The sequence below is a fragment of the Oenanthe melanoleuca genome, chromosome 10 (assembly GCF_029582105.1).
Source record: "Oenanthe melanoleuca isolate GR-GAL-2019-014 chromosome 10, OMel1.0, whole genome shotgun sequence".
NCBI lineage: Eukaryota > Metazoa > Chordata > Aves > Passeriformes > Muscicapidae > Oenanthe > Oenanthe melanoleuca.
Genome location: NC_079344.1, coordinates 4,569,153 through 4,590,106, shown reverse-complemented (window position 1 = coordinate 4,590,106; position 20,954 = coordinate 4,569,153). Strand labels below are relative to the sequence as shown.

Below are 20,954 nucleotides of genomic sequence, written 5' to 3'. Positions count from 1 at the left end.
TACTCACTACAGATCACATGAATTCCTTTCTTGGAACTGTATTTCAGATAAAAGTTGACTTCTGTTTTAGTATACTTTTAATGTGTTTGATTTTGTTTCTGACTCCCTTTTGTTTATGATTTAGGAAAATCTGGAAACATGACTTAAGAAAAAGAGAGCTCTTAAGTAATAATATAATGTATATAATGATAATGCAGTGGAAACAGTTTAGAATATTACATGAGAAATGTGGAGGTTTCTTAGCATTTTCATTATAAAAAAAATAAGACTTTTCACTCAGTAAGTGAAATTGGCAGGTCATGTGTTATTTCCTCTGGGGTAAATCCTGTAAAATTATGACTATATGAATTCATACATAGCAGATAAAGAAAATTTTATATATTTATTATGTCCTTGTTTTCAATAAAACTGAAAATTTTTGAGACCCAAGTATCTGCCAAAATGTGTTGTTGTTGACTTACAGACATTGAAGCAGATTTTCATTTGGAAAAAAAAAAAAAACAACAAAACAACAAATAAGCCAACAAAACCTGCTAGTTGTCACACAGTTCAAGCATTTGGCTGATCTGTCACATACTTTCATAGGACTAACAAGATGTTTTACATTTCAAACACTTGAGACTTCCTCATACGCAACGTTGTTCAGCCAGAGGGAGTATGAGCCCAGTTGTAAGCGAGTGAACAGTATCTTTTGCTCTAACTGCTTTTAATTGTTCCTTCTACTGTCAGTCTTGATTACATACAGCCTCTTCCTCTCCTTGAAAAGGTGACTACTAATACTCTGTTTTGTTGGCTATCTGAATAACGTTGTTTATTACTTGGCTGGAACTGAAATTGAAATTCTCCTTTCTGAGGCAGCAAACTCAAAGATCATCCACTTTGCTCTGCTGCATTTTGGGAGAAATTGATAAAATCATATTTGTAATGAATACTAACTGGAGCATGGCTGTTGGCTTTCACTAACACCTATGGAAGAAAGGTATTGGAATTTTCATCCTGCAGGAAGTTCTGAATTGTTATCTATCAGCTGCCATCTGAAATCAGAATAGAGTGGTATTTTTCACAGAATAAAAATTAAAGTAATTAATTCAGAAATGTTGAAATACTTTCTATAAAAAAGATATTTTTCTGGGTCAGTGTTCCTGGCTGGACTTCAGTTTTCATTGTACACCCAAAGCTATGTGACTCCCATATTTAATCACAGCTTGGTCAAAGGAGAAGAAAACCAACCCGTGTTTATGGAAAGCACAGACCTACCTGGCTTCTGGTTGGGGGCTGGAATTCCTGCTCTCAGAGAGAGGCCTGCAGGGCCCACTGCAGTGTGGGTGTGTGGTCCTCCAGCACTGGCTTTTCTCCATGGGCACTGTGCACAGCTTGGGCTGGCAGTGGGTGTGAGTCTCACTGCAGGAGCAGTGCAGCTTGGATGTGCAGCCCTGGAAGCACAGTGGGATGCACCAGCCTGAATCTGCTCCTTTCCTCTGTGCACTGCACAGTTACTAATGCAGGTGCATGGGGAGACTGGAGCTAAGGTGGTGCATGGCATCTAGTGCTAAGTGCATTTAGATGAAGTGGTTTTGGAAGAATGTAATTTGCTAGCTTTTTTATGAAATATGTAAGGCTAATTCTCCCTATGGTGATAGGTTAGCCCTGTCTTGGATGTTGAAGAGATGCTTTGATTTGGTGTTGTGTCTGTGATAAGTCCTTGCAGTCTAACACTGGTATATGGAGTTTTGAAAAATAGGTGCTGTGTGGCTTAGGTTCACAGGAGCTTCTGATTGTTTTCGAGTTTAGAATTTGTCACAGTATCTTTCCTTCAAACAAGTAGGAAGAAGAGATGGGATATGAAGCTTTTGGGCTGGTTTAAAAAGGAATGAATATTTGAAAACTCAGTGGGTTTGTTTTTTATTTCATTTATAGAAATATTAGGTAGGTCTTTAATGCTGATATCAGAAACACTGACAGCAATAATAAAATAAACCTGAGTAGTTGTTGGTTGTTTTTTTTTTCTCACGGATGGCTGCAGATATAGAATGCCATGATATATTGTAGAAAATCCTTTGTTATAGACCTTCTGAAAGTTTTGAATTTTGACCACTAAGCAGGGAGTGGTAGCTTACAGACAGTGATGGGGAAAAACAAATGGTGACAGTTTCATTGTGTACTGCAGCTATCATCATTTTTTTTCTAATAATTGGGGAGAATAACTGCCACATGTGCTGTAAATATGATTTTACATAGACAAAAAACCTCAAGTAGGAAAAAATCTTAAATGGGAATAAGGAATCTGTTGGAAAGATGGCAGACTTGTTTCAGATGTCTTTCTGTTGTTGGATATTGTCAGTTTGTTCTTAAATGAGTTTTACTTTATTTTTTTACAGCCCAATGTATACAATTTAAAAATTGTATTTTTCTCCCTTCTGCTCTCTGTAAGCAGTAGACCAAATAAACTTATCCTACTCCAGAGCTATTTTCCACATGGACTAAAGGGACAGCAAGCTAGGCCCATTTTTCTTTGGCAGAAGCAAATTGTAGGTAGGATTGACAATGATGAAGTTTTCCCCTCATACTTGCAAGGCATGTTTGTGAGAATGTTTTCCATCAAGTGTGAAAACATTACTGTTTTATTCTTTCCATGAATTATCCTGTCTGCTTCCTTTTCTTTACCCTCACACAGTATATAAGTTTTCCTTCCTCTTCTCTTGTAAAGTTATTTCCTGTCCTTTTTCCACAACTCTGTAATTTATTATTGACCTAACACCCACTTTGCGTGATGTTGCTGATACTTTCTGAATAGTCAGCTGCACAGAGAATCCATTATTTAGCTTGGAGAGCAAGCTCAGTGTTATGTGAGGCTGGAGAAAAAATTTTATAGTTCCTTCCTGGCATTTTGCTGTGCACATGAAATATCTGAAGTAAACAATCATAAACTGTTACATCTCACTTTTTCAAAAAAAGACACTGATTAAATAATATGGACCATGAGGATTTTTTTTTATTCTTATGGTAATAAAATTTGGAAATAAATTACATGGAACCAAATATCATTTGTAATTTAGCCTGAAATAGTTTAAAATTTTCAGAATTCTTTAAGTTCTCTCCTCCAAAGAGGAGATGAGGGTGTGCCTTCATCTTCCTTTAATGAAAAATCTTCAGGTGATGCAGTTTTAGGAGACTCATTGTGATATTGCATGTGGGGGAGTTCCTAATTTTTTGACATTAAGGGAGGAATCCTAGTGCCATAAGAAAAGTTGGATCTCTTTTATTCCTCTATAATCCCTGACTAGATGTATGCAAAGGAGAATATGTATAATGTGAGGCAATACCTTTGAAGGATGTGTAGCTCCTTCAGGAGACCAGGAAACATGTCCATTGGTGGGATAGTGTGTCCCCCCCACACTGGACTGTGTATCCTGGCAGCCCTGTCTGTCTGTCTGTCCAGGGCAGGTGCTTGGCTCACAGGCTGGAGCACAAGGTGGGATGTGCTTTGTAATGAGGGGGTGTGGGCAGGATACAGAAGAGCAAGCTTCTCATGCAGAGTTTGGAATTTAACAGGATTGGGAAAGCAGTTTTTCTGAATAAATCTGTCTTGTAGATTTGGCTAAAGAAGTACTGAAATGGGTGGTGGAGACAATTCCATGCCTTTCTGATGCTGTAATGTTAGGAAGGGAAGAGACATGTCTGGCACAGGAATATGTTTCTCATAGGCACTCTTTTCTGCTCATGTTGTCAGGGAGAGCAGCCAGGGTTCCACATGACTGAGGTTTTCTTTTTTGTAAAGCAGGTCTCACACAGCTCCTGTTAGCTAACTATAAAATAGCTGTGAAAGGAAATGTTTTTAAGGAATTAAAAAAAAAAAAAAAAGTTTTTGAACTGTTAAACCTTCTGTGTTTGTCTCCTGTGGCTCTTTGTAGAGTATCATATCACCACTGAACAGCAAACTACCACAGAAGAGCATGCAGAGTATTGGATTTTCAGATGTGAAAACCTCTGCTGACAAGTTCTTTTTATAAACAAAAATGCCATAGTTTCTATTTTTGGCAAAACGAAGTTGTTCAGAAAAATGAAACCATTTCTGAGTAATGATAAAATGTGGAACTTCCATACTCACTGAAATCAATATTCAAAATGAGTGTTTAAACACTTTTATGAAGTTCTTATTTTAAGAAGAAATCTCAAAACTGAAAGGCTTGAGCAGCTTTGAGTGCCAGTTTTGTTTATTTGTTCACAGAAATTTTTAAAGGTTGCTATCCGTAACAATGAAGTTAAAACACAAATTCAGTGTGAAATTTTCTGCTCATCTCAAGCAGTCCAAGGCCATGTTGTGGTGACCCCATCATTCTGTGGTACCTTACTTGCTGACCTGATAGCAAGATGCTGATGATTGTGTGTCCTTCACTGTATTATCTTTTTTAGCAAGTAGAATATCTTAAAAAGAAAATAATTTATTGAAGTAGGATTTTCTTATGTCCTGATTAATTTATATGTGATGTTGTAATGGTACTTGCTTCAAGATAGGAGATAGGAACTGATTTTATAATAGAATGGTAGTCTTTCACCTAATTAAAACTTTAAGAGAGTAATTGCTTCTACTTTCTGAAAATTGTAGTTTTGAACTCTGAGATAGCAAAATTACTAGCAAGACTGTATTGTTTAAAATTTAAAGAATTACTTTGGTAGAAAATCTGGAATTAGGATTTCTATAATTCTCTATTTCAAAAAAAGGCTTCTTTATTTTTTTAAGTAACTACAAGTATGTAACAAGGAACTGCACAAACAGGGAAATTGCCTTCCCAGCTGCCATTTAAATATCTAACCTCTTTTCATAAGCTGAAGGGTAAACAGACTGTTTTGTCATAACATTTGAGGGCTTCAGCAGTCTTACAGAAGATTAAAAGCAGGCAGTTGTAGCTGTCAGGGGCTCCAGCTGTCAGCTCCTGCACTGGATCGGATGTCAGGATTTCAGTCGGTCACAGCATGGAGCACAAGGCTGATTTCATTTACCCCAGCATGCCAATCTGCAGTTTTTCATGGCTGAGGTGTGTACTCAGCCAGCAGAGTTTTCAGATGTTCTCATTTTTGACGTGGTGACATCTGTCAGAGGAGTGGGGCAGACAGATGGGAGAGGAGCAGCTTCAGTCCTCTTATCCTCCTCTGTTGCTGTAACCCTGCCAGAGCCGGAGATGTGACTGTACAATGTGTGTGCAGCAGAATGACTGTAAATGTAATTAATCAATTAACATAGTTTCAGGATTTCCTCAGAAAGGCTGTGTGTGACGAAAGCCAGTAATGCTTTTTCTTTGATTTAAAAATGCTTACAAAATTGCAAAATCACTTTATTGTGTATAGTAAAACAACTATTTGATATTATGTAGTTCATGTGAATATTATCCAATGCAACTCGACATCCTATAAAATAGAAATTCTCTGCAAAGCCTTCAAATATTTGAATAGTAGGGTCATCTGTCATGTTTTCTTGTTGATGTCATGGGAATTTATAAATGTAATCTTTTTTTTCACAGTTCCAGAAAGATAAAATGTGTTATTTTAAAAATTGTTTGTTTAGCTCCTTTATTTCTTCAAGGCTTTATCCTTTCGTACAGTAAAATTAAGAGTTTTATTAGTACAATGCATGTGAAGAAGACAAAAACACATACTTCTTTATGGTTTTAGAGGCAAATTAAACATATGAATTTAAGGTAGATTATTAACCTAAATATTATTTCCCCTTACTATAGTAAGGGGGTTGGTGTTTTGTGGTTATTTTTGAGGGTATGGGGGTTGTTTGAGGGTTTTTTCTCGTTATTTAATGTTTTTAGCAACTTTGAACAAGTTTGAAAGCACTGTCACTCCAAACAGACATATTGTAATGTATTGCATATCTGCTCTTTGTGCTGATTGACGTAAATCTTTTTTATTTTTTGGCTTTTAGGTTTATTTTAATTGAGTCCCTTTTATATTTTTTTAGTTGTTACCATTATTGACAAATTCAGATAAGCTTTACTCTTTTTATGTCTTCTAGTACAGCTTGAAGGTGTAGTGTAACGTTTCATATACTCCTTATTTTGTTTTAGTGGCATTTCTAATCTGGCTGGGATTGCTGAGTGCAGAGCTTTTTTGTAAAGGTGTTCACATACTCACCCACTACAGATGAGTGCTGCCAACTAGGTGTAAATCAGGGGTCTCTCTCAAACACTCACATGCAAATGTGCCATGTGAGACTTCAATTTATAAACCTGCTGCTGAGGAGGAGCTGGAGTTGGTTTTTAGAGAGGAAGAGGTTTTTGAGGGGAACTTTCCTGCTAGGAGGAAGAATTGGATGGAAATTAGTATACTATGAATATTGAGCCAGGCTTTTTCATTCGCTGTCAGGAAAAGATGAGAACTTTGCTCTTGACTGGAATCTGAGGGAGGTGGTTCATGCTGAGATAGACAAAAGAGTGAAACTGGCTGCAGAGGATTGTTTTTCCATGAGACATCCTGTTGTTTTGGTTTCCTCTTGCTGATTACCATCGCTTAGTGATCTTGGGTTTGTCAGGCCTCAGTGATGACTCAACTCCCCAGCTCAGTTCAAAAGTTTATTCCCTCCAGGTTTTGTATACCAGTCTCACAGTCTTGTGTTCCATTCTTTCATAGACACAGCTCATACTGTCACTGCACTGTCTCTGCCTTAAGACAGTTGGCTCATAATCTTCAACAGACAGTAAAGTAAATCTGCCTGCAAACCCTGTTAGCTCTTAGAGAAAGAAAGAATGGCATTTAACATTAAAAACACAGGTAGGGTTGAATTTATTGTTTTCTAGATCGAAACAGTTTTGGCACATATAGACTGGAGTTAGCATTCTCATTGGATCTGAAAAAGGCACTGTCAGCCTTGGAAATACTAGCAGTGTTTTCCATTTTTGTTGCTCAGCAAAGTATCTTGTTTTAAAATAGCAACTGGAGTTTTTTTGGCTTTGGTTCTCCCAAGCTTGCATTTGGGAGATTGTAAATCTATAGGAAAGTTTATTCTTAGGGGTAACAATGAGATAATAAATGAAAGGTTTATTGTCAGATGCCATTAGAAACAAATGTTGTAACTCAAGTATGTAAAAACCATAACTCAGAGGAATGAGGATATTGACCTTCCTTGCAGTGCTTTGGTTATGTGAAACTCATAAAACCTGAAACTGCCTAGTTGTGCTTTGCTCTCCTGGGCTTATGTTTAAATGTTAATATGGCTGGTACTAAATGCTGACTTTAAAATGATTGGTTTGTGAAGGGTACAGACTTCAGTATATATAGTGGAAATATCCAAAAGTCATGCTTTTACTCAAAAAATTGTACCGGAGTTGCTTATATCTGAAGTGATTTGATTCTAAAGCAATGGACACCTACTATGAAGGTAACATTCATAACATTACATTGATTCAGAATATGTTAGTCTGACATTTGTCTTTGTATCCCAATGTATTTGCTTTGGGCTTGATAGAGCTTGGATATTGATTTCCCTGCATATTGCCATTAGTCTTCATAGTCACATTGAATGGTAGAATAAAGTAATTAATGAGATAATCTAATTTAAAACAATGACGATTTTGTAATTTTTCTCCTTTTCAGATATAATCCTCTGATAGACATGGAGCCATATTTTACTGGTTTTAAGCACATGCAGCAGAACTATGAAGTCACTCTTGAACTCGCAAGTGAAGAGCCTCAAAAAACTAAAAATGAGCAAAATTCTAGGACGGGGTCTTATGGTGTCAGCATTAGAGTCCAAGGAATTGATGGACATCCTTACATAGTACTGAACAATACGGAAGGGTGTTTGCCAGAAAATCTTCCTCCTGCTGGAAAAGAACAGCAGGTCATTCCTCAGACTGTAAACAAACCAGCCACAGACTCCAATACTGCTTTTAAGTTGGAGGACAAAATCAGTGAACATACAAAATTTTCTGGAGCACAGCATATGCAACCCTCTATGCCTAAAAAACTGAAGATAATCAATGTGCATGAAAATGAAAGTGGAATGCCAGATTTTAAAGATGAAACTATGAGATCTTCAAATTTGTTGAATTTTCAAAAACATCCTGAACTTTTGCAGCCTTATGATCCTGAAAAAAATAACTTGAACTTGGATAATTACCAGTCTTCTGTGTGCAGTAAATCCAAGTCTTTTGCAGATGAAAAGCCGGAAGCAAAGCCTTGGATTTCCTCATCTAAAATAGTGTCCCTGCAGAAAACAAATACGTACCTTGCAGAGCCAACCAAAGCAAATTCAAAAAAAATACATCCGAACAGGTCAGTAGAAGATTCAAATAAGCAGCTGCAGGATTGTCCCAGTAGCACGATCAGCCCCAGTGATGTGTGTGTTTCAGAGTCGTTTTCACCTGCAGGAGTATCCCCCTGTGTCAGTCCCACTGCTTATCCTGAGACAAAGAAACCTAGACCAGATGTTCTTCCCTTCCGCAGGCAGGATTCAATGGGGCCAGTATTGAATGACTCCCGGAGATCCTCGTCCTCATCAGCTACTCCCACTTCTGCAAATTCCTTATACAGGTTTTTACTGGATGACCAAGAGTTTGCCATCTACGCGGACAATGTTAACCGGCATGAGAACAGGAGATACATTCCATTCTTGCCGGGAACCGGTCGAGATATCGACACTGGTTCACTTCCAGGAGTAGATCAGCTAATTGAAAAGTTTGATAAGAAAATTGAAGCTCACAGAAGAGGCAGGTCAGGAAAAAGGAACAGAATTCATCCAGATGATCGTAAAAGATCAAGAAGTGTTGATAGTGCCTTGTCGTTAGGACTTGATGTAAATTCAGATTATTTAGGTGAATTCAATAAAAGCTTGGGTAAGTCAACAGAGCACTTGCTGAGACCATCTAAAGTTTGTCTTCACAAGCAGTTTTCCAGAGATCAAAATTCACCTTCCAAAGAGAAGAAGATTTCTGCTCGAAGTATTGGAAAACTGCAAATACCCAATAAAGACCCCCAGAGCAGCAGTTTCAGCTCTCTGCAACACCATAAACAGAATGGAACAGATACAGAGACCTTGATGGGTAGGTCAGCTACACTCCCAGGACAGAGTAAGAGAGAGGAAGTTAAAACAGTAACTTCTACTTTGTTGTTGCCAAACCGAATTACAATTACACCTGAATCAGGAGCCAAGAAGATTTCTGTAAAAACATGTTCATCTGTCCCTAATATACAGGTAATTTTGGATTTATTCATTCAGCTGTCTTTTGCACTCTTATGAAAGCTGCCATATTGTTAATTGTGAATTTTTCTGGTCTTCATTAGAACAAACTCCCATCATACAATACTTCTAAATGGGATTGTTCTGGAGAAATGTAAATATAACTTCTTTTCATTGTTGAAAGTATAGAAAACTTGATTTATAAAACAACTGATTTTTGCATAGGTAAAGGAAGATGGTGAGGCCAAACAGATTCTTGTAAATTATATTATAAAGATTCTTAAGCATAGATGCACTGAAGTGGAATATGAAAAGATATGTATGCAAAATCAAGTTGTTTTCTCTTTTCTTTTGGTGTGGAGTATGGTTTCTTATTGCAGTAAGCCAAAACTCCAGTGGATCTTTCAGAATTTCAGGTCCTTAGTACATGAAATGTTTCATTAATATGGTAGATTGGAGAAGTCCAAATGTACTGTTTGTGTTTGCAACTCTCACAGGATTGTCATCTTTTGACATTTTGTCTTTATCTTGTAGGCAACTCCTGATCTCTTAAAGGGCCAGCAAGATCTTGCCCAGCAAACAAATGAAGAGACTGCTAAGCAGATACTTTACAATTACCTTAAGGAAGGGTCAGTAAACATACTTAACTTTTGGATGGGAGACTGTATTTTCCCAGTATTTGTCTTCTATTACATTTGAAATGTGAAACAGTGAAGTGAAAGCTATAATTAAATGAAATATCTCTTTCACAATTCTGTATCTCATCTGTGTCCTCTAAGGCATTATCTGATCTCAGAATACCCAGGCTATCAGGACTTACACAAGATATTGCACAGGGTATGATTAAATGCACTTGAAACTTGTAAATCAGAATATGGTTTGTCTTTTAAATACATCTGGAATTAAACTTGGTACAATATAGAGGTTATTGGAGAATTCAAATAGTACCTCATAGAAGTAAAGTAGTTAAGAAGTAAAACCTTTGGGTTTTTTAAACAACAACAATAAAGGGTTATTTCCTAAGGCTTGACAGAAGCCCTCTTGTTGCTGGGCTTTTAATACTTTTTGCACCTGTAATTCTTGGTATTTTCTACTTATAACTTATTGAAAGGTAAATTAAGGTTTAATTAATTAAAAATATATGATGCATTTAAATTTCTTTTCATTCCTGATATAGCAGGTTCTGGGACCTGTTCAAGTGTTGTTTATGGTGCAGTAGTCAGGACTTCTAAAACCTAGAACTAACTACTTCTTATTTCAGTATGTCTAAGTAATATACATGCTGAATATCTGTCTTTCCACAGCCACAATGTTACAGAAGTGATTTGCACTTCAAGAGTTCAGTGGTCTTTTTGGTTTGGTTGGCTTTTTAGAAAACATTTGGAATACAATTTTTTTAACTCCGCTCTTTAAAGATTTTACTAAATCATAGTTAAGATAATTTCTGATTTGTTTGCATTATTTTGGGGGGTTTTATGGAGATTTTTATTAGTTTGGACGGTCTAAATTTGGTTTGATGTTAACAAAATAATAACTTTGATCCTATCATTGCGTATTTGTTCTGTCTATTTTAGAAGTCCTGATAATGATGATGCAACAAAGAGGAAAGTGAACCTGGTTTTTGAGAAAATTCAGACTTTAAAGTCAAGAGCTGCTGGAAAGACGCAGGTAAAGAATTTTAATTTGCTTTGACTTGTTTCAAAGTGTTGCAGAATTCAGACAGGACCTTAAGAATCTGAATCCCCTAACTAACTAACTAGTAAAAATCAGTAGGGGGATTCAGATTTTACTTTTATTCATGTAGTTCCTCAGGAATATAGCTTGATTTTGATGACATGAGAAGGATTAAATGCTTATTGTTTATTATTTTATCCAGGGGTATAATAAATAAAAAGGAATTTTTTTTTCTTCATATTCTTCTTAGTCTAGATATACCTGTGCTTTTTGAGAAGACTTTAAGTGTAGTTGCTCATAGCACAGTTAACCTTCTTAAGAAATCCCTTACTATTTGAGAAGGAGTTTGAAGCAATGAAGAAAAATTTCTTGGGTAAAGATAAAATTCATCTGCAGAGATAAATGTTAATCTTTTGATTGCAATGAGACTGACATAGCATGAGAGACTTGTGTAGCTTTGTTATTAATGACAGCATTATTTATTTGCAATATGCATCCTAGGAAATTACCTAAAAAAGGTATTTGAAATGTCTTAACATATGGGCATGCTTTCCTTTGATATCCATTTTGTATAATTAGTGATATCTCAGTAAAATTGTCCCAAAGTACGCATGATTTGATTCATATGTTGCCTAATTTGAATTTTTCTTTACGTTTGTATATTTTCTGTTTTATTGTCAACATGCTTTGAGCAATTACCAAGAAGTTCTATGAAAACCAAATCATGTTGCTTTGAAAATCTTAGCTTGGCCTGATCCATATAAAAAATCCCTGGTGAGCTCAGGCAGTTGATGCTATGTTTTGTTAGTCTTGCTTGTAGGTTTGCTTTAGATTAAAAAAAGAGGAACTATTCTCAAAGAACATCTTGGCTTTGTGGGAATAAATGTCTCTATTTAATTGTAGGTTTCAGATTCTTCAGCTGAAGTAAAAGCATTGATGGAACAAAAAGCAGAGCTTGAAAGGAAAGTGGAAGAGTTAGAGAAAAAACTGGATCTGGAAATAAGGGTACAGCATTCTAATGTTATAAAGCTTCTGATTATTTAAAATATACTTTTTAAAATAAGTGACAACTGATCCTCCAACTGAATCCCTTTTGCTTCTTATTCTTCTTAATCCAGATATACCTGTGCTTTTTGAGAAGACTTTTTATTTAAAGGGCTGTTGGTCACAGCATTGTTACCCTTTGTAACAAATCTATTCTTAGTATTTGGGGAGTTTGGATCAATGAAAAGAAGTGTTAAGCACATGCACAAAACACTTAAGTATCTGCTAAGGTTAATGTTAATCTGTTGATTCCAGTGAGACAGGCATGGACTGAAAGACAAACTGTGCTAATCATGTAGCTGCTTTCTATTATTTTGCTTAACTTTTGATGTACAAAATTCAGAATCAGCAAAATTCCAAAGAAGAGAGAGATGCTACTCGAGCAAGTCTGAAAGATCTTCAGTTGCAGCTTGATCAAAGTATATGTGAAAAGGAAGCCTTAAAAAAGCAGCTGGAAGAAAATGAGAAGGATCTCAGGCAAAACCTGGAGGAGTGAGTTAATTCTAGCAATGTTATTATAGAAATTTGTACATTTTCTTAAACCTTTTAGATTAAAAGTACCTGTGTCTCCAGAATATGTTGATGGAACCAGACAAGTGACATTTATTACTGTAGGAAATGTTTATACCATTTAAAAGAGTCATGTCTTTAGAATATCTCGAAGGAAAAGAAAGATTGCTGAATTTATAATCTTCCTCTTATTGCAAATTGCTTTTAATATTTCACAGTCAAAACATATAGTTCAAATCTTTGAAATGTGGAAACACTTGAATGACTAGAGTAGCAGGTCTAAAATAAAATATACCTCCCCATATACTTCCCCTAGTTAGAAGATTCCTCATTTTTACCCCTCTGACATTTAATTTTTCTGCCTCATATCCTATTCTCCTGTGGGAGAATGTGGGAATGTGTGTCTTTTTAGTAGTTGAGTGAACAAATTAGTATTTCTATAAATTAAAAATTTCTGTCTGATTTTTACTGATGAGGCTTTTTCAAGTGAAGATGGAGCAGGAAAAACACCAGACTGAGATCAGAGATCTTCAGGACCAGCTCTCCGAGATGCATGATGAACTAGATAATGCAAAACACACCGATGAAGGGGAGAAAGAGATTCTGATTGAGGTTAGTTATGAAGTATCAGAAGGAGGGTCAGAAAATTTGCATGAAAAGAGGAGACTAAGATAGTGATGGAAGAACTACATGCCTTTGCTTTTCCTCTGCTTTTAATCCAAAACAATGTGTCATTAGTAAGTGACCTAAGAAAGCATGTTATGATAGCAACATTAACCCTAAAAGGAATATGGAGTGTAAGTACCATTGTCTTATGGAGCAGCAGAACACATATCTTAATGGCTGACAGAGTTATCCACTATTATCAGATAATCATTTCAGTTTTAGCAATTAGGAGTTGGGGTCAGAGCAGGGAAAATCAGTTTAGAGAAGATGTATATATTATCAAAGGCAGATGAGATTCAGCTCAGAAAATTAAAAAAAATCAACAAAACAGTCTGTGAATTGCTGACTTTGTATTGGTAGGACCAGGGAGAGACGGGATTAGTCTGGAGAGGAGCAAAAGAGTTACAGAGTTTTTGTCACCTTGGGATGAAAGAGGAATTGGCTGTAGCCCTGGTTATACTAATATACTGATGATGAAATAGAGAACACAGCTTATTAAATTTGTTGATAAGGATGTGTAAGAGTATCAGTGCAGAAATATTAAAGATGATTGCATGCAAGATCTGCTGAGTTGAATAACTACCTTGTTTTGTATGGGTGAGATTTGATTACTCTTAAATGACTGTCTTAAGTCTCAGGCACTGTAATTGAAAGTTGAACATAAGTAGGAGAATATCACAAATGATGACGATAGTACTGAAAACCATTACCTTAAGACAGACTTCAATCTGAATTGAGAAGTGAGGGAAGAGCCAAAAACACATCTTACAGCATGTTGCTGTAAAGGTGATAGTGATAAATTTTTCTGTGTTATGTGGAGATAGAGTAAGAAATGAGAGACTTAGCTCCAGAGATTTAAAGAAAGTGTTAGAAAAAGTTTCTATTAATACTTATGATTAAACAGAGGAAGGTGATGTCTGGGATGGTGGTAGGATCCCTTTTAATGGCAGAGTAGGTGATGTATGTCAGGAGTGGTTTAGATGTACTGATCCTCCTTCAGTGCAGAGGAAGCTTGCATTCTCTTTGGAAGTACAGTTATTCACAGCCGGAGGTATGCCAAACTAGAGAATTCTTGAAATGGTATATTTTTGATTATTTCTATTTTTCTGTGTTTTTGTACGCATCTTTAGTCTTCAGATCCATTGACTCTCCAGTTCCTTCCCAATGATTTGGAGAGGTGGGGTTACCCTGGTGGGAGGAGGAAGGGTGTGATCATGGACTTATAGTTGAGAAGCACTTGTTTTGTCTTCAGCACTTGAAGAAGCAACTTTATTCTTTCCAGTAGAAAAGAAAGCAAAGACTTATCACTGACTTTGTTTCTCTTGCAAATGGGGGGAAAATGCTTTGTCTTTGTTCTTATCTACCTCATTGCTACTGAAAGCACAACATAAGAGTGACTCCTGCATTATTTGCTGATGGCATTACACCATTAAAATCTTTTGTTAGTTTTGCAGCATCAGATATGTTGACCTATTATACAAAACATCAGCTATATGTTATACTTCTAATAATATTAGGTTTGAACAAGTTTTTAGCTTTCTGTAAAAGCTGTAAAAAATGTGTCAGTCATATGAAACAAAGTTGTCCTTGGGGAGCTTATGTGCTTTCTTTCTGTGAGACATAAACAGAACATCCACAGGGGCTGTTTGACACACAGCTGTGTTTAATTTTGGGCTTTAGGAGCTGATGCAAATGAAGCAGGATCTGCAAGAAGTATTAATAGCAAAAGATCAACAAGAAGAGATTTTGAGAAAGAGAGAGAGGGAGCTCACAGCTTTGAAAGGAGCACTTAAAGAAGAAGTATCCAGCCATGACACAGAGATGGATAAACTTAAAGAGCAACATGATAAAGAATTGCTGGATCTTCGACAGAGCCTGGAGAAAGCAACAGAGGTACATAAGTGCTAACAATTACCTTCACAGGGACAGATCCTACCGCTCTCAAATGCTGTATACCAGATGCTTTCTGATACTGCTATTTTCTTAGGAAAATAGGCAAAGATTTAGGCCAGGAGATTCTTGGTTGCTGAGAGTAAGTTTTATTTCATACACAACTAATGTTTTGATATTTGTTACAGCTGAAGCTGTGGTACTTTCTTCTAGCACTTATTTACTGCATTTGCTTAATTGCAAGCTTTGAGGGAGAATAGATGGGAGTATAGTGGAGAGAACCATTTGCCTGTCCTGGGTTAAACAGAATCACCAAAACCTTGAGTATGCCCTTGAAGAGCGCCAGTGTGCTTGGCCAGTCATATTGTTGAAATAACTTCTAGCAATTCTCTGCAGTCCTTGCAGCCCACTGTTCCTACATTCAGCTTCTTGTGTCATATCCTGTTCCCTGCTTGCATTGTTCCACTTTGTCCATTCAACTTCTCAATATCAGCGTGGGGTTTTGTGTCCTTTTCTTGAACTTAAGCTTATTTACTGAATGGTCAAAGGAGTGTGAGCACAAGGAAACAGCAGGGGTTTGGGTGTTTTGAATCAGACAGGAAGAAAACAGAACTGAAGGAATTGCCTCTTCCAGCATCAGCAGGAAGTCTTTGTGAGAGGGAGAATAGGAACAGGTTTCAGATGTGTGTATTTGTTATTGTTTTCCAAAAGATGTCCTTTGTGAAATTTTCTTTATAGAGACAGCAGGTAGGAACATATTGAAGGACTTTTTTGGTATGGTTGCAATTCTCTTAAAGTATTGAGCATTCTTTTTACAGTGACAGCTTTTCGTGTCTTTTCTGTATTCTCTCATTTTATTTCTCAAATGTTTGAGAAAATTTCTGCAGGCAAACTGGCTTGGCCAATATGTCAGAACTGTAAGCCCAGTTTTATGCATAGAAATACCCAAGCAAATTAATGTCTTTTACCTACATTGGTCTTAGGTGGGTTGTAGTTATCCTGCTGGCCATGACCTAAAACATAACACAGAACTGAGGGAAAATTAAGCTTGAAGCTGGAAAGAAGTTTCCAAAGCTTTATATGCTCTATGAGCAAAGTAGGAGCTCATATGGAAGATGCTGGATAGGTATTGTAATGTTGAATCCTGACAAAAGATTATCCTTTTAAAGGTTTTAAATGTGCAATTTTCTTCAGAGGTTAGAAAATTTTATTAATGCTGGTTTGCTTTTGCAGCCTAGGACTTGAGATCGTTCGGCTTTGCTTAAATGTGTTGTTTCTCTTTGTTTTACATCATCATGAAGATATTTGATTTGTCTGAGCTGCATGAACTGAATTAATTTTTTTCTTTGAGAGAAAAGTAGAACATTTAAATTATCATTTTTTATTACACAGTAATTGTAGTGACAGCTCAACCTCAATGAACCATCTTTCAAAGTTAGTGCATGGTAATTTACTGTATTTCAATTATGGAACTGTAATTACGACTGACAAGAAATGAAAGAGTAGTCTGTTTGGCATAACAATAACACAGTCTGGGAAGTGGCTCTATGACTGGGTTGCTGTGGCTTAGAGATATTTATAAATAGCATTTATTTGCTTGCATGACATAGTCTATCTAATGGTAAATTTAATAAGATGTTCAAAAGTGAAATTTATGTCATTAATGTTGGTCTTAGTACCAGTTCTCTTCCCATTTGAAATTTTTGTATTTATTTGAAGCAAAACTTTAAACATGTTTAATTGGAAGGTGATGTTTTATTTAGTTTCTGGGTTTTTTTGAATCTTGCTAGTATTTGTACTCAATGATTTCTTAAAGCACAGCATTATCTTTATGCCTGCTGGCTGAGATTAGTTGTTGAGTTTGATGTATCATTTATCAGGAAAGTATAACCATTCTCTTGCAGGAAATTTTCTGACTGATCTATTGTGATCTTATATATATTGTTAATTATTTGGTTTATAATTAGTCTGAAATACCCAGGAGACATATACAATTGAAGCTATTTGGTCTGTTTGTTGTTTTGTTGTTTTGGTTTTTTTTTCTTACTGCAAGCTGGAAAAATTTATACCTGATGGCAGGACACAAGAAACCGTCATCAGAGATGAGTGGGAAGGGCCATTCTGTTGTGTTTGAAGACAAAACAGGGGAGTAAATGCTGTAATTGTGGTTTGTCATTCAAGAAATGTGGATACAGATGTTTGATAGATCAGGTTATATCAGGACTCCTATGTGCAAGAGTGTTTGTACTTCTGTTGCTTCTAAATCACCCAGGGTGGTACAGTGAACAAAGTGAACAAAGGTGTTTTGTGATATATATAGACTGTTAAGGAAGTTTTTGCATGGAGAAAGGAAGTTTTTATGCCAGTGTTCAATCAACTGAATTTTCATCTGCTGGAGGCATCAGATAGGTTGGCAAGTAATGTGCAGTGCATTTAGTCTGTGTAATTAGAATGCCACATAGATCTGTTTGCAAATAATGTTAGAAACATACTCAAGGTTATCCGATAGAAGAACAGAGCAGGATTGTTAGTGAGCATGAGAACAGAATCATAATGACAAACATGGTGCTAGTTTGGGGTTTTTTGTTGGGTCTGGTTTCTGTTTTTTTTAATAGAGAATTTTTTAAAAAGTCAGATATATTAAGGTATTATTTTTCTTTGATACAATTCACCTTTTAAACTTATTTTTTTGTTATGCCTTTTGATTGCTGGTCTTGAGATGGCTGTAACTGTTCTTGACTTCATTGCTTGTTTATTGAGACTGAGACCAGACTATTTCCATTTAACAATAGTAAAAGTTTTACTCTTCCATAACATACCTCTGTGGGATAATAATTGCCTTTAATTTAATAATAAGTGCTAGAACAGATTAGTATGAATTCTACTCCTGTTTTTAATGCCATAGAAAAATACATATTATTTAATCTGACTCTACAACACAACTGTCCAGAATTATATTAATTTAACCGTAAGTTCTCTGTCACTGTAGAAGAAGTGCCACTGTTTCAGTAAAATTTGGAAATAGCTTTTGGAATGTAATGATGCAGGTGAAAGGTTGTAGCATATTGCAACTAGTACTGTTCAAATTCCACTGAAATTGAATCAGCTCAGGAGGGCAGTTGCAAACTGCACAGCACTTCAAATTTACATCTGTATTTAGAGAAGCTGTCTGAACAAATGATGTTGTTCAGAAAAAGCTGTAATCATCACGTTAGGAAAAGGCTTATCTAAGCCTGACCTTGACTGATTTATTTGGCATGTCATATGTCTGACCTTGTTCTCAGAATGATAAAACAGACACTCAGAGCTGATTAATTTATCAACACGTTTAAGAATAAAATGAAGCTGGTGATCATGTTACCATTAACACATGTATGTGCTACATGATTATGTTATGATTAAAGAGAAGAAGGAATTTTACCAGACTAAATGTAGGAGCAGCAAAAGACAGTGGTTGCCTTCTGCACATCTTGTGAACTTAAATGTACCTCTTTTAAGATAAGAAAAAAATATAAATCTCTGGGTATTATATGTGAGGGGCTTTGGTTTTGGTTTTTTTCCATCTTGTTAATTTAGGTGAATCTAACACAAACTGTAAAGAGCTTTAAAATGAAAAGTAACTGTTGAATCTTTTTCTGCTTAACCTGATAATATGATATGTCTTCCTAAAAGCTAGTAAAAATCTCCCACATAGAGCAGAAACTTAAAAACCGGTTTAAGCATTCCAGATGATACTTAGATATACTCTGTATGCCTTTTTTTTAATGTAAATGGCTTGGAATTCATGGTTGAAATGTAAAATGAAACATAGCTAAATCTAGTATATTCTGAGAATCTATTTTGGAATAATACTGTACAGTGAACAGTGGTTACCCAAGTTACTTAGGGAAAAGTGAAGATACAAGTGTGGAGCATTGCAAAGCCACTTTGGTACTTTAAGTGATATAGTGTATGTAACTGTAAAATTATATATATATCCAGAAAAAACCCAATAGGATCCTGCTACCTTGTTCTTCTGTAAGGTGAAATCTTGGGGCTATAATAAAACATGCTAAAACTCCATGGTCTTGATAGCAGTAAAAGAAACAAATTATACAATAAGAATTAATTGGGCATGGAAACATTGTTATGTGCTCTTATCTGTACATCCATAACTCATCTGAGTCTGCCTTTTGAATGCTGTGCCCGAGGCTGGTATGTTCTCCTCAAGCAAGATACACAACAATTGAAAAAGATTTAGAGAAGGTGATCTAGGATTTGAAATGTCACTGGTGGGTATTTTCTTTCCTCTGCCCTCCTGAGGCAGCTTTTGCTATGTTGAAATAACACTCTTTGTTTCAGTTCTAGAAGCTGGTTGGTAACAGATCTAAACTGTGTATGGAGTCAAATGGTGGAGAGACTGGTCCAAGTCAATGTTTCATCTTTCATGACCTAAACCCTCTTCCCCTTTCATTTTATGCCCTCTTTTACCAGCCTTCTAAAAGGCTGTTAAGATTCTGATTGATTTCGGTGTGGTACAAACACAGATGGAGTGGGGAGAAGAGAGGGAGGGTACGCAGACAGAAGTGTGATGGTGGAAGGAAAGATGCAGGCACTCCTAAATAGGTATCATTATTGGAAACACCTGTTTTAGAACTGTATATGAAAAACTTGGGAGTTTTGTCTGACATAGCTGTTCTGTGTGTGGAAAGGAGGTTGGTAATAGTGTAATGAATGTTTTAAGGACCCATTTGATGAAGTACCAAACAAATTATGGAATATTAGTGTTGTCAACAAGAATGTAAAATGTGCCTCTGAAGCACTCTGAATATGTAACTTAGTGACTGTGGCTTGAAGTTCCACCTCCTCTAATCCTTTCTTTTTATGCAGTTTACTCCTCCATTTATTTGGTAGGTGCATGTGGAGGTTTGGGTGCAGACAGTACTGTGAAACTACAGCTGAGTGGGTTTTATACTGTATGTAGAGTCAGGAAAGCCTCTCAGCAAAACTGTCCTGCAAAGTTCTATTTGAGTTGGATTCAACCACATCTATAGGTTAATAAAAAAATAATCCTATTTATCTGTAATAGTAATTTAACTACTGTCTACCTTCCTCTGCTAGGATTATTTCTGTAAGTCTGGGTTGGAAAGGGGGTTGTTTGTGTGATTTTTCATTTTCTTTGTTTCTGAAGCTTTGCAAGAGATTGTACAGCCAGTTTCTTCTTTAATGCCATCAGGAGGATCTGTAATCCTTCTTAGCAGAAGCCAGTTTATGTATTCAGGTGGTTTGTCTCGTGACAGTATATGTGTGTTTGTGTATGGATGGGAAGTGTTTGACTCTGTCAAACAGGAGGGTGCAATGGGAACACAGAGTTAGTTAATATTTTACTCCAGTCTATCCAACAACTTCTGACCTTCAAAAGACTGTTAGTATAAGCCAGTCTGAGTATGTCATGATACATAGCCAGGGGGATAATATGACATTGATGCAGGTACTGGTTAGGAGGTTAATACTTTACTGGCTCTGGATTTTATAACTTATATTAATGTTAGGTCATGCCTAAATTGGAAAAATTTGTTTAACTTGCTCTTGTAAAAGAGGGTTGCATTTTTAGTCTTCAAATGTAGGTGTTTAAATCTTTCATTACAGCTCATAAATGAAAACCTAAATAGTTTTGGAAATAATATTAAGGACATAGTACCATTTGAAGCAGTGAAAATGACCTTGTAAGAAAACAAATCTTTTCTCTAAACTGTCACCAGTGAATTTTTAACGAGTTAGTAGAGTGGCTCTAGCTGAAATGAAATGAGAGACCAGTCTAACTTGCTTGTAAATTTTTGCACTTGCTTACTGAATAATCTCTTGAAGTACAGCAGAGAATTTAAGCTAGTTGCAGTGTACCGTGCTAAGAGGAAAAAAACCACTGACCCTTTTAATAGGTAACTAATAATAGTTAACTTCCAAAGGCATAGCCATGTGTTAAAGTTGGCTAGGCCTCAGTTTGAGATGC

At 36.2% G+C, this 20,954-nt stretch overlaps 1 protein-coding gene across 2 annotated transcripts in view; it reads left to right on the top strand.

The window, feature by feature from the left end:
* Positions 1–20,954, top strand: part of CGNL1 (cingulin like 1) — a 52,764-nt gene that overhangs the window by 6,657 nt on the left and 25,153 nt on the right. For both annotated transcript variants that reach the window (XM_056500076.1, XM_056500075.1), the window contains exons 2-8: positions 7,597–9,196; positions 9,716–9,810; positions 10,756–10,849; positions 11,759–11,860; positions 12,243–12,391; positions 12,886–13,021; positions 14,756–14,968. In XM_056500076.1, coding sequence (XP_056356051.1) covers positions 7,616–9,196; positions 9,716–9,810; positions 10,756–10,849; positions 11,759–11,860; positions 12,243–12,391; positions 12,886–13,021; positions 14,756–14,968 — 2,370 coding nt within the window. In that variant the 5' untranslated portion in view covers positions 7,597–7,615. The remainder of the gene's footprint in view (positions 1–7,596; positions 9,197–9,715; positions 9,811–10,755; positions 10,850–11,758; positions 11,861–12,242; positions 12,392–12,885; positions 13,022–14,755; positions 14,969–20,954) is intronic.